The 20,249-nt window shown below is 37.5% G+C and overlaps 1 protein-coding gene across 1 annotated transcript; it reads right to left on the bottom strand.

The window, feature by feature from the left end:
* Positions 1-1,534: 1,534 nt before the first annotated feature.
* Positions 1,535-14,872, bottom strand: LOC144663280 (schlafen family member 13-like). Its single transcript, XM_078524182.1, has 8 exons — positions 14,765-14,872; positions 13,742-13,831; positions 11,576-11,607; positions 11,286-11,405; positions 9,199-10,196; positions 8,615-8,725; positions 3,583-4,321; positions 1,535-3,373 (listed from the first exon to the last, which is right to left on the bottom strand). The coding sequence occupies exons 2-8, from the start codon at positions 13,820-13,822 to the stop codon at positions 2,635-2,637; spliced, it is 2,820 nt and encodes a 939-aa protein (XP_078380308.1). The 5' UTR covers positions 13,823-13,831; positions 14,765-14,872; the 3' UTR covers positions 1,535-2,634.
* Between the last annotated feature and the right edge of the window lie 5,377 nt (positions 14,873-20,249).

The following is a 20,249-nucleotide window of genomic DNA, read 5'->3' as shown; positions in this document are numbered from 1 at the left end:
GTTCTTGTTCACTTCCCTGTTGCCATGAAAAAACTTCTATAGACCTCAAGGCTTCTTTAAGTAATAACAACGGTTTTTTCCTACCATTAATTTTCAACCGGTTTTCACTACGTAGTCATAAAAGCAGTCTAGTTTTGAAACGCCTAAGAAACAAAAGTTCAATAAATGATTGATTTTCCTCTTTGTCCACATTCAGAGCCGAAACACTCGCACTTCATTCTATTAGGACATTTTGCAAAATAATGGGCATCTTTGACCTCTTATAGTTCACATCCAATAGGTTTCTGTTGCTGCAGTTATTGTTAATTTTAAACTTAACATGTCGAGGTTTTAACAGCTTTAAAACAATAAACGATTATATCATAGTAATTAATATCTAGAAATCTTAATTTGATATTGGAAGTTATCAGTTGTTTCAAAGCTTAGCCAGTCAGAGGAGCTTTTTTTTACTAAAGTAAAAAAAAAAACTAACCCGGCCCCTCAAACCGGGGTTTTTTGGACCTTCTTGGATCGCCCTCGGTCCTTCTTGGACCGAGGGCGACTACGAGTCCCCTCATGTAGCTTCTAGAATAACTTTCAGCAATCACAATGAAGCTAATAGGATGTATAGTATGTCAGAATATTTGTCTTTTGGTATACGTCACGTGGGATGACTACGTGACATCACGTGCAATTACATCACGATGTCAAAACAGCCGCCATATTGGATCCGCCATCTTGGATTTCAAAAGTTTTCCAAAACGCAAGAAAACCACCCAAAATTACTGCAAAGTACCTGAAATCAATAGAACTGTGCTTACCAACCGTAAAAAGGTGAAAATATTTGCATTAAAGTTAATTTTCATTAATAGAAATACGAAAATTACAAATTTGGGAAAACATGCCTGTCAAAATGCCGTTGCTGTGGTGATGTCAAGTTCCTGACACAACAATCTATTCTAACAAATTATTCTCGGATAAATTTTAGATAAACTAGCAAAGTTTGGTAGCGTTTGGTGGAACCCTGAAAAAGTAATAAGTGTTCAAAGTCAGCGGGGGCGTGAAAAGCCCCCTCCCCCGGGTCTCAATAGGGCTAAGACCTGTGACCAGAATAATCAGTGCAAGCTATAGTTTTTTTTATCTCAAAATTTAAACGACTAGGAAAACTTCGTCCTAAAATACAAAAAACGGCAATATTTCAACCAATTTAGAGCTTGGGAGAAGCAATTTAGGACTTCAGCCTCGTTTTCATGCTGAGCCACACAGGGCACATTTCAACGCCCCATAGAAACCGTCTGCACGGGTTACAAAAGTGCCGACAACATTTATCGGGTCCCTTAGGCCCTCCACAACACTTTTACACTGGTCGGCAAAAATCTTCACGAAATTCCAACGGAACTTTTTTCAGCGACATTTGCTCCTGGACTATTTCCACCCTTTGAACAACCGGGGCCAGATCACAGGTCACTTTTAAAAAATTATATTACCGTCATTTTTAATCGTTTTCTAAAACTTTAATATCAGTTTCAAAACTTTTTTACCTGCATGTCAAACACTGCTCCCATAAGCATCATAAAATTGAAGTCGTGATTACCTTTAAAAACTGTTTTATTTGACTTGATAAGCCGTAAAATTAATTATCTATTACATCGATAATAACTGAAAATTTAAATTTTCAATGTAAAAGAACTCAGAAATAACTATACTAGTATTGCAAATCTAATTTACAATACAAATCCAACAATATTATTTACATTTTCTTCACAAGTTCTAGAAAGTACGGAAATGTGAAAACATGGGAATTTTTAATTCCTAGAGCGGTTATCCAATGACTTTCTTAATGCGAATGACTCGTGAAAAGAAGCACAATATCAACCAATCACTGCAAATAGTTTCTTTAACAATCAGAACTCAACTCTGTTTGGTTTTTCATCTGATTGGCCGGAATGCCGACATCTTGACTCTTCTCTCTGACTGGAAAATAGCAGTTTGCCGCTATCAATGAACTACGGTACCCAGCAATCATAAAACCAAGGCAAATACATCATTAGCTTTTAGGTCATTGGAAAAGCGCCCTATTAAAAATACTGCAAAATGGATCTTTCACTATTACCCATCGATAACTCAAAAAGTTATTGTTTTTATTTTAATTAAACAAAATTTGAAAACTTATGTCATATCAATATTCTTCGTATCAAAATGTTACCTTAAGTGCTAAAAAATATTGTTTCAGTATCTCAAAGTATCCCAAATAATTCTTTAAGTCCTAAGCTATCGACACATTTGCTTCTCTGAGACAAATCTTAATTTGTTGTACTAAAACGAAGGGCCAAGTTCTCCTATATGTTAGGGTCTCCATGGTACCTTACGTCAACTTTACTAAAACTGTATGAACCAAACTTGACCAACGGTGGTAGGGGAGGGGGGAGGGGGTATTAAAAACAACGATATAGCAATCTAGTACCTTGTAGCATCGCCTTGGCACGGGTACATGAGCATTTGAAATTCGGTTCAAAGAAAGAAACTTGTCGTTATATGTGTTGTAGAAGTTTGTACATGCAATGATTAGTAATACAGGGACTTTTCGACTACGAGTACCTAAATACTATTCTTATACCAACACGACTGGACAAGACAAGAGCTGTTGAACTTATGCTACCATTCTACATCTATTACCACCAGTTTGACCATGGCCCGAGTGACGGCACAGTAAATGGCCCTCTCCACCTGACTTCTGTACGGAAGTGTTGAGCCTAAGTTGACCAGCACAACAACTGGTCTATCTAGACCACTGTACATTCTTAGGGTACTAACAACCAGACTGTCTGCATTGTTCCTCTCAGCGTCAACATATCTGGGCAAATTCAATTCTTTACAAAGATTGTCAGGGATACAATCCTCCTTCCCGTACAAGACGGTAATCTCTCCTTCGCTATACCCTTCACCGAAAAGAGATTTTAAAACTTTTTTTAAACGACTAGTAAGCTTAGGTCGTTTACAATTTACCCTTTTCACTTCGTCCCCAGGGAAATCGTGCCCCAATTCAATTTTACTTGCAGCATTCTCGTGTACAAATTTCTTTGAATACTCAAAAATTGTTTTTGAATTTCTTATAACCTTTTTAAGACGAAAATGGGGTACCTGTAGCGTCTCAGCTGGGATACCTGTCTCATAATGGTGATTAACCTGACTGTTATCAATAAAAAGCCACAGGAAGCCTGGATCTTTGTCAGGGTCATCAGAAGGTGGACGAACCCGTCTTCTAGCTTTCTCTAGCCAGTCTCCGTCCTCGGCTCTAAAACTCTGAACTTCGTCCATGACCACATGCTTAACCAGGAAATATGAGCCTGTCATGAAGGATTTTCGACAAACACACTCACACACGTCTGCTCTCCTGATAAATAGGATAAGATAGAATAAGGAAGCAAAATTAATCAAAGCAATAAATGGCTTTCCATCACTTGGCATTCTCTACGCCGTGAGCAACAAGTCAGAGGAGAAAATACAGTTAAAAAATTACAGTAAACCGGTGTAATAATTTCACGTTAAACGGCCGGGTAAACAGAAACTATGCGTGAAAGCAACAAAGAAAAGAACAATTACCTTACTTGCTCTCTGAGCCCTTTATTTTCACACACATAGAGGATTTCGTATTTCCTTAGGTGCTCATCACGGCGGCGCAGCTCTCTCATAAACTCGACAGCTACCAAGGTCTTACCAGATCCAGCTGGACCCTTGATCCACAGCTCTTTGCAGCTGCAGTCTTCAATCTGCTCATGTACCAACTGAAACTGTCTTACGGTGAGAAGATTCATAAAGCTAACGCCCAGCGAGTTTGATAGCGTTGACGGGACTTTGGCAAGAACGATCACCAAGGCCTCCAGAATCTTGTAAAGCTTCTCCGGGGTATATGCCATGTCATACAGCTTTGGGTACTGCTTGTTAGCACAAGGGATATCAATCTTTCTTGTCGCACTGCAAGGTACTACACGGTTCGAAATATAGAATTTTTCGTCGCAGCCGCCCTCCAACACAAGGGATTTCTTCAGATCTCGAGCAGTTGTTAGGCTGTATTCAGCGACGCTCTCTTCTGAACCGGGTTCACAAAGCGTGACTAAATTGAGTCCCCCATAGTCAGAGGTGACAAGCAATAGGTCACAAATTAAACCATCTGGGCAAGCTGCTTGAGGATCAACATCCCTAAGCCATGAACGGGAGACTAAAATAATTCCGTGCGTACCACCATTTGCAAGCATATCTTGGATTTGTGTAATAACATCTTGCGCTGCTTTTGGAAGGTTTGAAACAGCACCTTTCGGTGACAGTGGCCAGTCGTCTTTCACTGAAATTCACAGAAACAGAAAACAATCAAAGCTGTGTAGTCAAGAAAACATGAAAACTGACTGTTGTAGGATTCTCTCTTCTCGATAAATTGTTATTAGCGGAGCTCCTAAGCGTAGCACCATAACCATGAAAGAAAGAACACATAAGTTTTCATGGTCGACATGGATAGCGGCATGGTTCGCGGGCGCGTACGTGCGGCGTACATACGTACGGAGTCGCGCAACATGGCGGCCATAGTTTTATGGTAGAAAGAGTGAAGCAAGAAGGCCGTATAAAGGCGGCCTTTCAAATTTAAAGAGGTTTAAAAAGAAAAACAAGAAGCAATGAAACAAAATGTGGCTGAAAATTACGTGTAGAAAGAAATCGACCACCAAAAAAGTGGACATTGAGAGCCATAATCGATCGATGACTTTCGTGTCTATCTGTAAAGCCAGCATCGTACATGAAGGAGCATTCGAAAGCTAAATCGGGTTGATATAATAAACAAACCATTTTATTGCTACGGGGTAAAAAAAAAAAATTTGACCCTCTGGGATTTGAACTCACGACCTCCCGAGCCGCAGACTGGCACCTTACCGATTGAACTAATCCGACAGACTCTGTAATGCACGTTGAATATATCCTATATCAATGTAATAGATATTGTGGAGTCTACTAAACTGCTGCGAAACTAAAACAGGATCGCGAAACTATTTTCTATTGCTAGAAAGCAGATAATTTACTGTACTCTAAAGTAATTTTTCGTGCCATGAGTAATGATTTTGCCCCGCTTTAAGATTATTATTTTTGTCGTACTACTGACATTCAGTTTAACCGTGAGCTATTTAAATTTGTCTTGCACCTATAAACCGCCATAAACATTAGTACTTTGGCCGCTTATTCACTAGAATGAAAAAATTGTTAACTCCAGTGAAAATTAAATAAATGGGGAGCTCCGCTTTTAGGCGTGCCTAAATCTATATATTATTGTTATTAAAAGCAAGACCCAATTTAAATGACTTGATCGTTTTTAGTATAAAGTAATAATGTCGATTGTTTACAAGCTAATCGACAAGAAAAAAAAAACAGAGTTCTTCTATAGCAGGAGTAGAAACTATGACCTTCCGCACACCACTTGAACGCTCTACCACTGAGCTGCAGGCGATTCAATGTACCTACGCCATGTAGGTAGACCTAACTACAATCGTCGAGTAGAGACAGTTGGTTGAAATGAGTGCTTATTTCAATATTTCCATTATGCCACTTCAAATCTGGTGACTGTAGATTGTGAGCCCGGGCCGTTCGACTCGGAGTTGAGCGCGCTAACCATTAGGCCATCGCACCTCCCAAATAATAGAATATAAGTGGCACTCCTTAAAATTTAAAATGCTGATGATGCATGTACTCCTGTTGGAAGAACTCTGTTTTTTTCCTATCGATTAGCTTGCGTCGCTGACTGATTCACATCTTTCGCATATTCCTACCCTAAAGCGAAACATACACCTTCATTTTCAATAAGCACCCCCATTGCAAAAGCGACATTCAAGACATTTAGAATATATAGAATAGATTGATTAGAAATAGACGAATGAATTACGTAGTCTACTTCCTAATCTGTACGTAACCCCTATTTTGTTACAAATTTAAAACAAAACACGACACTTAATTTTTTCAGACATGTTTCGGCAGAAACCGATCTGCCATCCTCAGTGTGATTTGAACATGGTTGCAAAAGCATACGATTTACAATGGAAGCGGAAACTGATCACAAACTGCCTTTTCTAGACGTATACATTGACAACATGGGCCAGCAATTATTACTAGAGTATTGTGTAAGAAAACATTCACTGGCTTATTTACAAGTTTTTTCTGCTTCACCTCATTAACATACAGAATTGGTCTGGTTCAGACCCTTGTTGATATAACTCTCAAGATTTGTAACACCTGAAAAGTGTTAAATGAGGACTTATAATCATCTTAAAGAAAAACTTGTATCCATCTAGGCTTATTGAAAGGATCATTAATCGTAGTGTCACCAAACATGTAACCAGCAACTTTGAAAGACCTAATGTTGAACAAACGCCCTATACCTTTTATTTCAAATTACCGTACATTGGTGTCTTTTTCAGCTTCACCCTAAAACGCATTCGTCGACTATCGCAATTTTATTGCTATAATGTAAATATCAAGATAGTGGTTAGCCTTTTCTTCTCTCGAGGTATGTAGTCTCCTAAGTGGGAAAGACCCAGTCCCTAGCGGTCTCCGATCATGTGTGGTTTATAAATTCTCGTGTGTAGGCTGTGCAGCTGGCTATGTCGGTGAAACCTCCCGACATTTCAACACACGTGTAACGGAACAACGGACAGGGCTTCGCACATTTTTAAACACCTTGAGAGTTCAGAAACATGCCGCTCAGTATGCTCACAGGCCAATTTTGACATCATCGATCGGGCCTCTAAAAAGTTTACACGCAAGATCAAAGAAGCGCTCCACATCCGTTGGGAAAAACCAACACTTAATGCACAAGTTCATCACGTCAATTTAAAACTTTCTGTTTATTTTTTCTCATTGTTACTGTGCTAATTATCACTATTATTATTGTAATTTTCCTTACTATTTATATGTTATTGTAACCATGTTCAAATCACACTGAGGATGGCAGATTGGTTTCTGCCGAAACATGTCTGAAAAATTAAAAACAGTTCTCGAGTTACATTATCTGTTGTTGTTTTGATGTTTACGCTCATGTCGAAAAAAGTAAGCGCCCTCTCACCAATTCGGCCCCTCCCTTTAATTACCAATAGTAAATTAGCACCTGGGGCACAACATTTAGACGTATTCTAACTAGTATGGCTTTTGGTTAATTAATCGGGCGGGGCCTGGGCCCGATTCATAATCTGCACGGAATTTTTTTTTTTTTTTTTTTTTGTCGGTAAATCGATCCAGACCCACGCGGCCCAGCCGGCTCTTCTGTCACGGTCACGCAAGATTTAATATTTAATAGCGATCAGCCGATCACTCGCGTTTAACACGAACACTCTGCTCTCTGAAATGTATAATTTTGTTTCATACCATATTTTACAAGAAGAGAAGGCTGAATATAATCACATAGCGAAAACCAAGACCGCTTGGACATGTCCAAGCTATTTGAAACTACCACTACGTCAGACCCCTGTCACGCGATCTCTCGCTTGTAGCTATAAATAATCATTCACCTATTTTCTGTTTGAATACTCTGCGCTCTGTTTGTGTGAAATATTTATTGTTGTGTTACTCAAGCGTTTGGCTCGGAGCGAGTGCAAGTCGTACAATTTACCCGGAATGTGTTAAATATTGCAAAACGACGACTTATTTTCTGGATAGCCCAATTTTTGTTTTGAGTTTACGGTATTTTGAGAATCGAAACGTTATCGAAACGTAAGTTGCAAGCTCAGCAAGAATGTGCCAAAGCACGGGATACACGTCATCGCGCCAGGGGAATTACCAAAAGCTTGTCGGAAGACGCTAAACGGAGAAACACAATGGGATGGCCTTAGTCTACTCTTTATTTTGGCGTGATTTGGCTTTCTTTTAAATGAACTGGTTTGGGTTTATTTTATTGAACATTCGGAATAAAATAAATATTTGCATGCGTAAGCAGGCATTTTTCCGGCTAGGCATGTGGCTATGACGTGGTAAAGGAAATTCATGTCACGTTCACTCCGTGACTAACGCAAAGGTCAGGTGGTCAAAAATTACCCGCACGATTATAAACTGCTTGCAGTTCTTGTTTATTTTTAGACTTCATTTAAATAATCGGCATATATAATTAAAGCTGAGAGCAAATGAAATGAAAACAAAAATAATCTATAGATCGTTTTCACTGTCACGCAACAAAAATACAAATTTAAAAACCATCCAGTGAATGAAGTCAAGAAAACGGGATATTATTAGAGGAGATTAATAAAGAAGTCATTTCTCCAAATTTCAGGTCTGTGCATTTTCCCTAACGTAAGATATTCGTCGAGACGTTTTGCACAAATTTACAGAGCCCCGTATGGAGTCGCCATATTGGTGTACCTCGGGGGTACACTAATACATGTATGGTGGCCGGAAAATCATGAGTGTGAACATCTGGAACACTTTATGCTACTCTAACTTCTTTAATGGCTAATAATCACAAGATTAATAGATATTTTTGGACAACCGTGATCGTAACGAAGGCTACTGTTGAGCTGAAATGTTGGAAACAAATATAATTTTTGATGCCACATGAAAACGATCCATTGTCTTACAACCATTGTGGCACATTTTATATAACTTTTGCTTTTACCTTCAAAGAACGCATTTCGTATTTCGTCTACACCACCTTCTATTGTTAATAACTCATGCTTAGGAGCACCTAAGCTAAAGCACTTGAACTTTGAAAGCACTGCCTCAACACCTGTAAAAAACAAAGGCAAAACAAAAGAGAAATTAACACAAACACAAATAAAAGTCAAAGCTTGCAACTGCAGCATGTTCAGTGCTCAGTTATCTGGCTGTGCAAACCTGAAGCGGTACATCACAAGCCTTCACAATGGCAATCGTTTCACCTCCTTATTTGGGATGCCACAATTGGGTGCTAGAAGCTTTTCTTGCATAATTTTAGTAATTTGACTACCTACGACTGGTTCGCAAAAGCCCATAGAAGAACCTCTGATACCCTGAGTAAGCTATTCTTCAAAAACATACCCCAGATTAATTCAAAGCAAATTTGCAATCAATAATTTAACACACACAAAACCTCAAAATTGTATCTTTAATTTTTAGCGAATGCAAACAGAATGTACATGTACTTATGGTGATTGGATGTGACTTTGTGAAGTCCACATAATGACGATTAGTTACAAGAAAGAGGTACACACAAGTACAAACCTTTGCTATTAGCCTGACCACCAACCATTCTTTGCTTCCATTCATCAAATGTCAGAACTTGTCCTTCGCTGTCATCTTCATCAGGTCTCAGCTCAACACTCTTAGGGCATTTGGCAAAAACACCCCCTGGCACTTTGGCCACTTTAATCACTATAATAAAACAGTTCTCTTTACCCTTAACGGGAAAGAACTCTATGTCCCAATGTTCTTCTCTTTTTGGGGTACCGTCAACCCAGTGCATTTTGTTGATTAAGTCATTCACTCTTTGCACAACGGCCTCCGTGGAGTCTCCTTCCAAGTTCTGGCCTTCCACCACACCTTCATCTGTGACACCCAGAACAATTACACCACCACATGCATTAGCAAAGGCTGATATAGTTCTTCTCATAGTATCACATTGGTTGTGTTTACTGTGAGCATCCAAAATCTTTTCAGATTCGTAGTGCTTGAGCTGAATCTGTTTTGATTCGTGGAAACTGACCTTGTCACCATAGACAAATTCTTTTTCTAATTTTGGGAGATTGGCAAGAGAGACTTCAACACTTGAATGCTGCTTTTTGCTTAGTATGTCTATTGCTTCAGAGTATGAGGCATCATAGGTTCCTGAATCACCAGGCAAAAACAAATTGTATTTCAATGTGCAAAAATGATTAGGGATTCTTTTTATAAAGAGATGAACTTTACCAGAATTTCCATCATATTTACGATCAAAGACATCAGTATAAGAATATGGTTTAATCAAAGCGTTAAGTTTTGGTTCTACTGTCTGCCAAAACTTATCCAAGTCAGGTAAGGGAGCATCTAAATCCTCAAAGTTGGCAATTGGCAATTCTAGCACTCCTCCACCAGCATTGTATATGGCACAACATTTTTCAACAATGCAGTTTGGGATGTTGCTTCCATTATCACATGCTTTTTGATTTTTAGGTTTCTTCGGATTCTTGCCTTTTTTTCCTCCAATCTTTATGAAGCAACTTAATACATTTTCCGCAAAAAGCCTGTGAACAAAAATGCAGTTATAAATGTTCCTGCAGAAGCAAACTTTATAATAATAATAATAATAATAATAATAATAATAATAATAATAATAATAATAATAATAATAATAACAACAATAATAATAATAATAATAAACATGGCAGTACCATCAGGCAGAAGCAACTTACTAAAGATCACTGAAAGACTAAAAATATAAAGAACTTGAGATTGAAACAACCAGAATGGGGGGAATGAAAACAGAAACAGTACCAGTAATGGGAAGTTTGGCACCATTCACTTGGTTGTCATTTGGCAAGATTTTTATCTAATTTTATAATAAACACTTAACAGAAGCAAGCTCTTCTTGAAAACTCAAAGGATAAACACTTTCTGGAATGGACATGTTCAGATTATGGGAAGGAAATCACCGCAAAAAAATTGGTGAATTGCTAAACCCGCCAAATGCCCTTTTGTCGTTTGAGGAAGTCTGCTCTCGAACATACAAGAATTGGTTTACAACATCAGGTAAGTGTGCCATGGAAATTTTAAAGGGGGATGACTACCGGGGAGATATATCCAGATATATAGAGATCAAATCCAAGATTCATCTAGTACCCCAGATAGCAACGATCAATATTTCAAATGAGTTCACACTCGGGCTATGGTTGGATGATTATAATGTTCTAATCAAATTTTAATGATTGATACGAATAATGCAGTCTCTTTGCCATTTATCAAAACCATTTTGAAATACTAGGCAGAACACGCTGAGTATTTTGCCTGTACATGAGAGTTCCACTACTTTTTGTTCACGCATCTGGAGTATGGCTAGAGATTTAAAAAATTATTCCCTGTGACATGCCAAAAAAACCCATTAAAACTCAAATACAACAATAAACAAACACACAATGCTGAACAAAAGAATGCAAAATTCTGTTGTTTTTTTAACATGTTTTAACATGTAGCACTGCAGGATGACACCCTCCTATATTTAATTCTCAGGAAGTCTGATTTAATTGAGCTGACAGCTCAACAGCTTTGCACAAACAAACCAATGTCAAAAACCAGGTCACTAAATATATTTTTAACAAAATTAAATGCACATATACCTGTTTCTCTCATTATCTCCAGCTGTGTTCTCTTCTAAAGTAGAGGACTGTGGGATGACTGTATTGTCGTTTTCATCTACATCCATAGAACTGCCTCCCTGATCTTGAAATCCTGAGTCTCTACTGAAAAAAAAAAATATTAGGGCTTAAACAAAAAAATTTTATCTCAGTATGTTGATAATTTTAAATGAAATTCCCTGACTTTTTCCTGAAAATGCACTGCAGAGAACTTTTTTCCAGTCATAAACGACAGAACCAACCATAGCTACATATACATATATGGTACATACCTATCCAGAGAACAAGGTAAATCTCCATTTTCCTAAAATACAGACAGATAAAACATATTATCTGACAGAGGGTAATATACATACTAGTAATAATCATACATTAGCGGAGTGCGTTCAAGTCAATTTTGTGTGCCTAAAATCTGCATGCTTTACCCGATTGACCTACACACTTGGCATGTGTGTAGGTCAATATGTTAGTCGCCAGCCTGGCGACTAACATAATTGAGAATAAGGATCGAAAGCATAAGCTTAATTTACAACTTAAATTTTTCACTGGCGACCAAACTTGAGCAGTCCGCAGCCAAATGGCCACTAAGGAAAAAATACGCTTGGAGGGTTGTCACGGCCTGTGGTCACAAAATAAATCCGGCTACCCAGTTGTTTAACTCACGGCAAGTGTGCCTCAAAACATATCTACTGAATTGTTTATATCGGCAGCAAGTGTGCCACATACTTAATCTATACCAAATAATAAATCTATACCAAGTTGTCTGCTGAATACAATAGGGAACTTAAGCACTGACGTTTTAACCTGGCAAAGAGGGCGCTGTTATTGCAGCCAAATTACATGGTTTTAAGCAAGCCCAGTTTTCGCGATGGCAACTACTTCAGACACTTCAAACCCTGGCTCAAAAACTCACTGAGAAAATGTGTGAAAATTTTTCCAAGGAAATGATGCTATAATCGTATGATAGGAAAATATTTTTGGACGAAGAATTTTTGGTGCTGAAGGAGAGCTACTGCTCCAAGAAAAATAAAATTCTGCATAATTTCTATTCAAGAATTCCTATCAGCTTTAAACCATCGAGGAAGCTGAATGTTAAGCATAGTTCAGAGCTCGACATGTGGATTATCAAGCTTGTTTAATCTGTCCAAGGTTGACTTCCGAGATTAATCATGCCCTGGCCTTTATTTTTATTGAACTGGATCATGCAATTCGCTAGCAATTTTTTAATTAAGACAGTCGCATATAGAAACAGCGCGGTGATCTTACAGGCTGTTTATTCTATTCCACTGAATGACAACAAAGATACCTCGGCGCTTTACATTTTGGATCATGACAATCGTAATCATAAAAGCGTAAGAATCGTTAAAAAAACAAAAACTGGAAATTACAGCGGGAACTGCAAATTTAACATGATAAATGAGATAAATTGAGTTTAAACAAAATGCTTTCAACACGTGCATTTGTACTGTTGTAGACATCTTTATGGCATGATCTAAAAAGCTTCTAAAAATGCACAAAATATTTCATTACCTCGAAGATACAGGTTCCAAAAAAATAAAATACCATAATGATTTGATTAAGCGCCCTCCTTCCAATAAGCACCCCCTTCCGAATAAGCGACCCCCCTCGAATGTGTTTTTGTCAATGAGCGCCCCTATTCCAATAGGCGCCCTCATTCTAATAAGTGCCCCTATTCTTATAAACTCATGAACATTCACGGCACCGTACATGTATATATTTACTGCCAAAAATGAACAATTCTTTTAAAGGCAACTGAACTTTCAATGATTTGTTACTGTTACAGTTTCTGATGTTGTTAGCTATTTTAATATTTATAAAAGTTTTGTTTTGATTATTTGGTTGTTTCTCAAATAATTAAATAAGCGCCCTGTCCAGAATAAGCCCCCTGTCTCAAATGAGTGCTATCCCTTGAGGTGCCAAAAGTAAATAAGCGCCCCGGGCGCTAATTCGATTAACAATTACAGTAACAATTGAAGCTTTGGATAAAAATGTAAGTGCAAAATAACATTAGGCAGGAAAATCGAAAGGCAAAACTCGCGTATTACAGCAACGTCAAAACAGGCACAGTAACATCAGTGCCATTGAAGTCACGACGGCTGAACATTTTCACGGAAAAAGGAAACCTAAAGTGAAATTTACTTCTGGTTGCCTTAGCCGCACAGAGAACGTCTGGTGCTTAAGTTCCCTAATGGCTGATCAGGACACGCTTTCTTCAGCATGACTCATTGAAACAACATCACAAATGACGATTTTCCGTACTTTTAATTATGACACTAATTAGAATTTCTTAGTATTTCTTAGAAAAGTTATAAAGGGTTGTTAAAATTGGTTATTATTATTCTAGTGAAAAAAAAGCTTGGAATCTGGTAGTTGCATGAACTATAAAGGAAATTATTCTGATCCCAGTTTTTACTTACATAAACTTTTCCTTGCGAACTGGAACGTTTCAGTTTAGGCTTCTGAGAGCCTTTCTTCTCTTCTGCATGTCTTTTAGACATGTTTAGTTCCTTAAATAAAATGTATAATTGAATTACAATTTTTGAATTATATAGTACTAGTGTTAGGGAACACTGTGTACATCAAACATACATCCAATACATAAAATCCTAAAATTTATCCTGCATTGGCCTAAAAATTCACATTCTGACAAATGGTTTGATCATGATGCTTTTAGCTCTGGCAGTTAACACTCTTAAACTAGAAATCTTACTTTAAGAACAATTTTTTCAAAACAAATCGCGAATTAAGGACCTTTGTCTTAAATTAGTTAAATCAAGTGATCGTTTTTAATTTAAGAACAAAGGTCCTTAATTCGCAATTTGTTTTGAAAAATTTGTTCTTAAAATAAGATTTCTAGTTAAGAGTGTAGTTACTCAGCTCAAAAGTGAATAATACAATGATATATATACTAAGTTTCGTTCGTAATTAATTTTACGTAAGGTATAAACATGCTAGAATTAAAATCTCTAATATTTACCGAATATGATCGAACGTTCGTTTTCTCAATCCACAAACGCCATTGGAACCAAACTAAACGTTTTAATATACGTACCTAACACATTTTTAAAAACCCAATCACGCGACGGCCAATTACGGTACATTCGATTTCAAATAAAACGTTCGAAAACGTTGTGTTCGATCGACTTGTAAGCTTATGTCTGAATATGGTTGTAGAGCGGAGTCGAGAATCGTGTTGAGATTGATATTCGACGTTTCTTCTCTTTTCACAAACAAGACCTTTATCAACTCAGAACAACAACCTTACATCAGAGTGAAAATATGTGATATGCAATTGCAAACCCTTCGGTTTCTACAGAACGATAATTTTTCTCGTTCGATATTTTCTTCCGCAAGTTATTGATGACTCGTGCGTCTGAGTTTTGCCTCAAACTGCCCGCAGCTACTAAATAACTACTAAAAACATATCCTGAAGGTCTCACCTGTTGGAAACGAGCTTCAGGGGTCTTCGATAGGTTACTAAAATGTACAAACTTCTCGAAAGCGTTCAGGAATGAAAAAGGCGTTCCAAAATGGCTTCCACCTTCGTGCTTTTCTTGATCAAAAATCCCGCTCACCTCTGACGTTCTCTGACGTAATGATGATGTAATCTCTCCCCAGATCCTGCTTTGTCCCTCTTATGCGGCGAAGCCTGTGCACGAAATCAGATTTCGACTCGTTCCCAGGCGAAAGAAATGGAAGTCTACTTACAGATTAGCTTTTCGGGATAGCCGGAATCAGTTTGCAAATTTGTAATATGCTACGAGAAGATAGCCCTTCACGAAGAAACTGCGTTATATTTCTGGTCCATGCGAGAAGATATGCGAGGCAGATTTGTTAGAAAACGACCATCGAACGAGCAGAGAAATCTGTAATAAATCGATAGTAATCCTGCATCAACACGCACTTCGAGTTTTCCACAGTAAAAAATGCTCAGGCTATATATATATTTGCGGTTTCCTGTCTTTTTTAACTGCCTTTACCCCTTGCCTCTTATTGGCATTTCATTTCCGCCCGACTTCGTTCTTACCATTAAAACCAGGTATAAACAAGTCAAACAAATGCGATGGCTGCAGATCGAGTTGCGATCGCAAATATATTTTCCTGTGAATTCACAGGAGGCCCATACAAGCGGCGTGACTGTATGTTCGAAATGAAAAGAAATGTATGGGGATTTTGAAAGGGTCTTATTATAGTGAACGTATTTAGAGTAATGTCTATGTTAAAGGTCAAAATAAACGTAAACTTACCCCCAGCTGATGTGGTTTGTCGTTATTTTAAAAGCCTCAAACGTGAAGTAACATTCAACGCAAAACCCTTTAAAAAAAGAAGGAGCAGCACGGAAGAAAACCAGACCAAGTAAATGTTGTACTTACAACATTCTATTTTCAGAATCTTATAGACAATGTTGTTCTGACAGAAAATAGTGTTTTACTTCTTTGGCAGAAGAAAACATACTTAGGTCCTTCTGCAATCAGATAATGAGGAAATTCATGCCAGAGATCTACATGTACTGTATTGCCTGATAGGAGGGCATTTGCCTTCCAGCGGTGGTACAATTGTGCGTAGACGTGGTTTCATGCAAAGTTTGCTTCGATGCCTACACTGAAGTTGATGAATACCTTGTGTTGTTTGTATGCCGGCTACTGGCATATTGAAAAAGGTTATCATGCAGGCTTTATTGGCAACTGTTGTTAAAAATAACCTCCTCTTGTCTTTTTGGCATAAGAGAAATTCTTACAATTGAAAATAATCTCTTCGTAGGGTTCAGAGCTATGTTATTTGTACGAAACTTTAACACTGTTTAATGTAGCTCTGAGCCCTACCTACAGAGTTATTTTGAAATTTGTATAAAAAACCCCGTTAAGTCAAAAATATATCAAGACCAGAGACCAAAGACCAGACAGCCTTTTCACAAGCTAGCTATATAGGTCTGGACGAATAATCCGTCTTTATATCGAGACTTGTAACCAGACGCACAAAAAAACAGGGTATTTGGACAATCACTCGCTTATCCGGACAGTGACCTCCAACGCTCTCTTCGGACGTTTTCTTATGATAGAATGACACGTACAATTTATTTGAGACTCATTTGAACAAAGTTATGAAAAGACTGTTGAAAGGGAAATCCAAAGGTTATCTCTGTGTTAAGGATTCCCTTTCATAAGAGGATAGAGTCCGCCTCTTAATCTCCCTTTTCGGAATGGTCTTGTTATTTTGTGCTTTGAAAAAACGTATGTATAGAGATGGACGGACGGATGGAAGGACGGGCAGTCGGGCGGTCGGACGGACGGATGGTGAATGGAAGGATGGATCACTTTTAAAGACAAAACAGAAAGAGACACCCTGATAATAACTAAAGGCTATTTTTACAGATAATAAGTTCGTGTTCGAAAGGCTTTTAGTTCTAGCTCTTATCAAGTGCATGCAACCTCGTCAACCTCACGATTAGTCAGTCAAAAGTTCTCAATATAGCTTACATCAGTATTTCTGACGGAAGTACAATTATAAACTACGCAGGGTTAAAAAAATGATAAGATAGGATGGATGAATTATAGAGCTATATCCATTGATAACGTAAGACTCATAAAGTATAAAATATTGCTGCAGAGTCACAGTTAGTCACGGTCGAGATTTGACACGCAAATGAAATCATGATATTAACTCATAACCAAAAAGGAAATATTTAAAATTGTTGGAAATCACGGCTTTAATAACCACCAAACTAGAAAGCTCATAAGTTCAGTGTATTCTACTATAGATTAAATGAGTAAAAAGTCAGTTCTACGAGTCTGTGAATTGCATGGCATCGTGATATCATGTGATATGATAATCGATCATGGCCGAGGTATCAGTCCGCTGGCGTACGGCTGATATATACAGATAACCCGAATCTGGTTGTTCTGTACTGGACGAACAGCAAAGCGATCGTGAACGAGTATTGAAATGATATTGCATCTCCTTTTATAGAAAGCCACACCTGACCTCATTTTATCTTTACTGCAGATTTTAATTAATTTTTTTACATTTTTTCTCAGTTCCAAGTATTCTAAAGGGTGTGGCATGGGTGATAAAGACAGAAGGAAAAAGAAACCAAATCAGTGAAGAAATTTTGGGTAATTGGAGCGGTAACCCAAGAATTCTGTAGTCGCCCAAAAAGATTTCCATATCCTACGATAATAGCAGCATTTCTCTCAAACATTTCATATGCAGGTTTTCTATTCATTTGGTGGCATCCTCTGCGCCAGGTTCCCTTGGTTATAGATGACGCCATCGCCTCTAAAACGTCAGTGCTTAGTTCCCTACTGATTTCACCTTCAATTGGTTGTGTGAACACGCTATAGTCAAAGACTGCACGAAAAACCCCTTAGTTGACAGCAGAGGCTGTTTGATCAACGGTTAAAAGGCTTCTGGAGTAAAAAAGGTGATGCATCAGAAGTGGGCTTTGCATGTGAGGTGTGCGCGGTACTAGATGTGCCAAGGACAGCTAACCATAGTTGCAAAAATAAAACACAAAAAGCTCATGGAACTAAAGTCAACGTTTAATATGAAGGTTTCATTATCAGATAACAAGATTTTCACTAAAATAGATTGATAAAGACGACAATATTACCGATAAAAAAATCTCTAGCAATATTGACTGCTTAACGTTCTTCAACTTCAGTATCAATACAACACAAGTGGAAACTTTATTTGGGGATTTCATTTTAATACGCAGGCCAGTTGATAAATAGTATTACACTTAAAAGAACAGTGTCACGCTATTTTAAGTAATTTTTTCTGATTACTTTCAAATTGAAGAAAACCTCAAAATAATAGCTGTCTAACACAGAAAAACAACAAAGGAGTAATAAAAACGCAAAAATAAACAAGAATGGTTTCGACTGACGAAAATTAATACAGATTAGGATCGACAAGCTTGAAAAAACCTATACATTTTACTGATCACACATTTTTTTCCTTGTTCAGTTTCCTTGGTGATTTTTCACTTCCCATGCCCTTCCAGTTTTCCTCCGGCTAACAGAAGGTTGACATAACTTAAATGAAGATTTTAGAGATAGCTTGTTATTGATTTTGTTATCTTTTCAAGAAGGCTATTTTTACTATTGGTAAAAGCTTTTAAAAACAAGGTATGTTTAGAACTGTTTGCAAACACTCCAGAAGAGCGATTTAAAGATACTTGAGTCCATTTGTAAGCCACTTTGGGAAGGCGTGTCACTGCATCAAAAATCACAGATATTTCTTTGCTCTTGGTAAACAAACAAGGGAAAGACACAATGCTCTTGAAAATCCTTTCAGGAAATTACATGAGCAAGAGAATAAATATTGAAGTGTCTTGTGCATTATCTGATGCAGACGTTTCGATAAATCAGTCAAGAAAATCAATCTCTATTCAGATAAAACATCTGTTGCGTTCTAAAATGATCACAAAACGTCAAATTGAAGTTTCATATGATGGTGTAATTTAGAAAACGAACCTTATTAGACTGACCTAAACTGTCGGATTATACTTAAGCTCCTGACAAGCGTATAGTAAAGCATGTCTTATTATTTCAATAGTTATATTGCGATAAAGGAAGTCAAGAAAATGAATATTCAAACATCACATCAATGTCGAAAGTTTACTTTATTTAGTCTTAACATAAAGACGTACAATCTTAATCTACAGACGAACTCTGACAAGGAAGGATTTAAATTTTAATAAAAACTGATTTATTCCAAGGTAGATCAGTTTAGTTTGATAATAATCCTCTCAGACTGTCTTTCGTTTTGCATAAGATTATTTCAGGGATTAGATCTCTATAATCCTTAATAAAAGTCGAAGTTTATAGCTGTAAAAAGTCATTAATTTTTAAAAACTTCCTAAGACCTTGACGTGGGGGTCTTAATTGAACGAGATCAGAAGATGCGTTGAAAACTAGCACTAATTCAATTTCAGCTTAATTAATTCTGGTAATTCTTCAACCGGGAGAAATTTTCTTCCATTCTTGGCAACAGATGAGTTAATTACCTATATGTTTATATTTCAAAATACGTCGCAAGCAACGTTAATTGGAAAATAAAAATAAAAATTCTAAATTGTCGTATTTTGATCTTAAGTTCGTGTAACTGGAGAAGTAAGCAAAGTTTTAAAATATCTTTTTCACAGCAAAATTCAATTTAAAAGGAAAACCTGGCTTGGTATTTTTTAAAAGAGGCTTTCCCACAAAATAATTCCGGTATTTACTGCCCACAAACCTTCATTAGCAGGAACACGATATCTTAAAATCGTCTTTTCTAAAAGCAATTAAACCTACATTAAAACTGCCGACGACTACATTAAATTTGCATCGTTTCAATTTTGACCTGGATATTCTCTTCAAGACAGATAAACAGCTCCTAAAATGCCAAGTTAAATTATTAAAATGCGTTGCAGTATTGATGTTTGTATGTTTATTTTGTGCTCTAATGCGTGTTTGCTCTCTTATTTTAATAATCCCCATCGCCATAGCTATCTCAGTATTTTAGTGTAGTTGCCTCCGGCTTTTCTTCAGAAATAAATTATTCACGGCAGGCTGCTATTGATACAAATACAAATAAAATATTTACGACTCTAGAGAGAGAACACCCTGTAGATTAACCCTGTTGAGGAGTGTTTGAAAAACGATCACGGCGAAACAAGCATAAATTTTGCTCAGTTAGGGTATATCCGGGACATACGAAGTAGTCTGGCGCAAAAGCGTATGTGGTGAACGGAAGTCAGCGATATACAATTCAATTAACAAACACTCGCCACGTAAACAAACCTCACGCTGTATGCAAACAACTTTTGTGGCTGCTAGTGGCACCTGCTCATGGGGATGGAACTTCAGCTCATGCGATAAACATAGCTTCGATAAGGAAACAGACGAAAAGTCTCAGCCAAAGCGATTTGTGTCCTTACTATCC

Source organism: Oculina patagonica, chromosome 1 (assembly GCF_052425735.1).
Source record: "Oculina patagonica isolate OP01 chromosome 1, crgOcupat, whole genome shotgun sequence".
NCBI classification, from domain to species: domain Eukaryota; kingdom Metazoa; phylum Cnidaria; class Anthozoa; order Scleractinia; family Oculinidae; genus Oculina; species Oculina patagonica.
This window is presented reverse-complemented; position numbering and strand designations above follow the sequence as displayed.

Excerpts from the sequence above, each read along its gene's own strand:
- LOC144663280 (XM_078524182.1), bottom strand. The coding sequence starts at position 13,822 with ATGTCTAAAAGACATGCAGAAGAGAAGAAAGGCTCTCAGAAGCCTAAA. Across the intron at positions 11,608-13,741 it reads GTTCGCAAGGAAAAGTTTAT|GAAAATGGAGATTTACCTTG; the intron begins GTAAGTAAAAAC and ends TCTGTATTTTAG. Across the intron at positions 8,726-9,198 it reads TGGTCAGGCTAATAGCAAAG|GTGTTGAGGCAGTGCTTTCA; the intron begins GTTTGTACTTGT and ends TGTTTTTTACAG.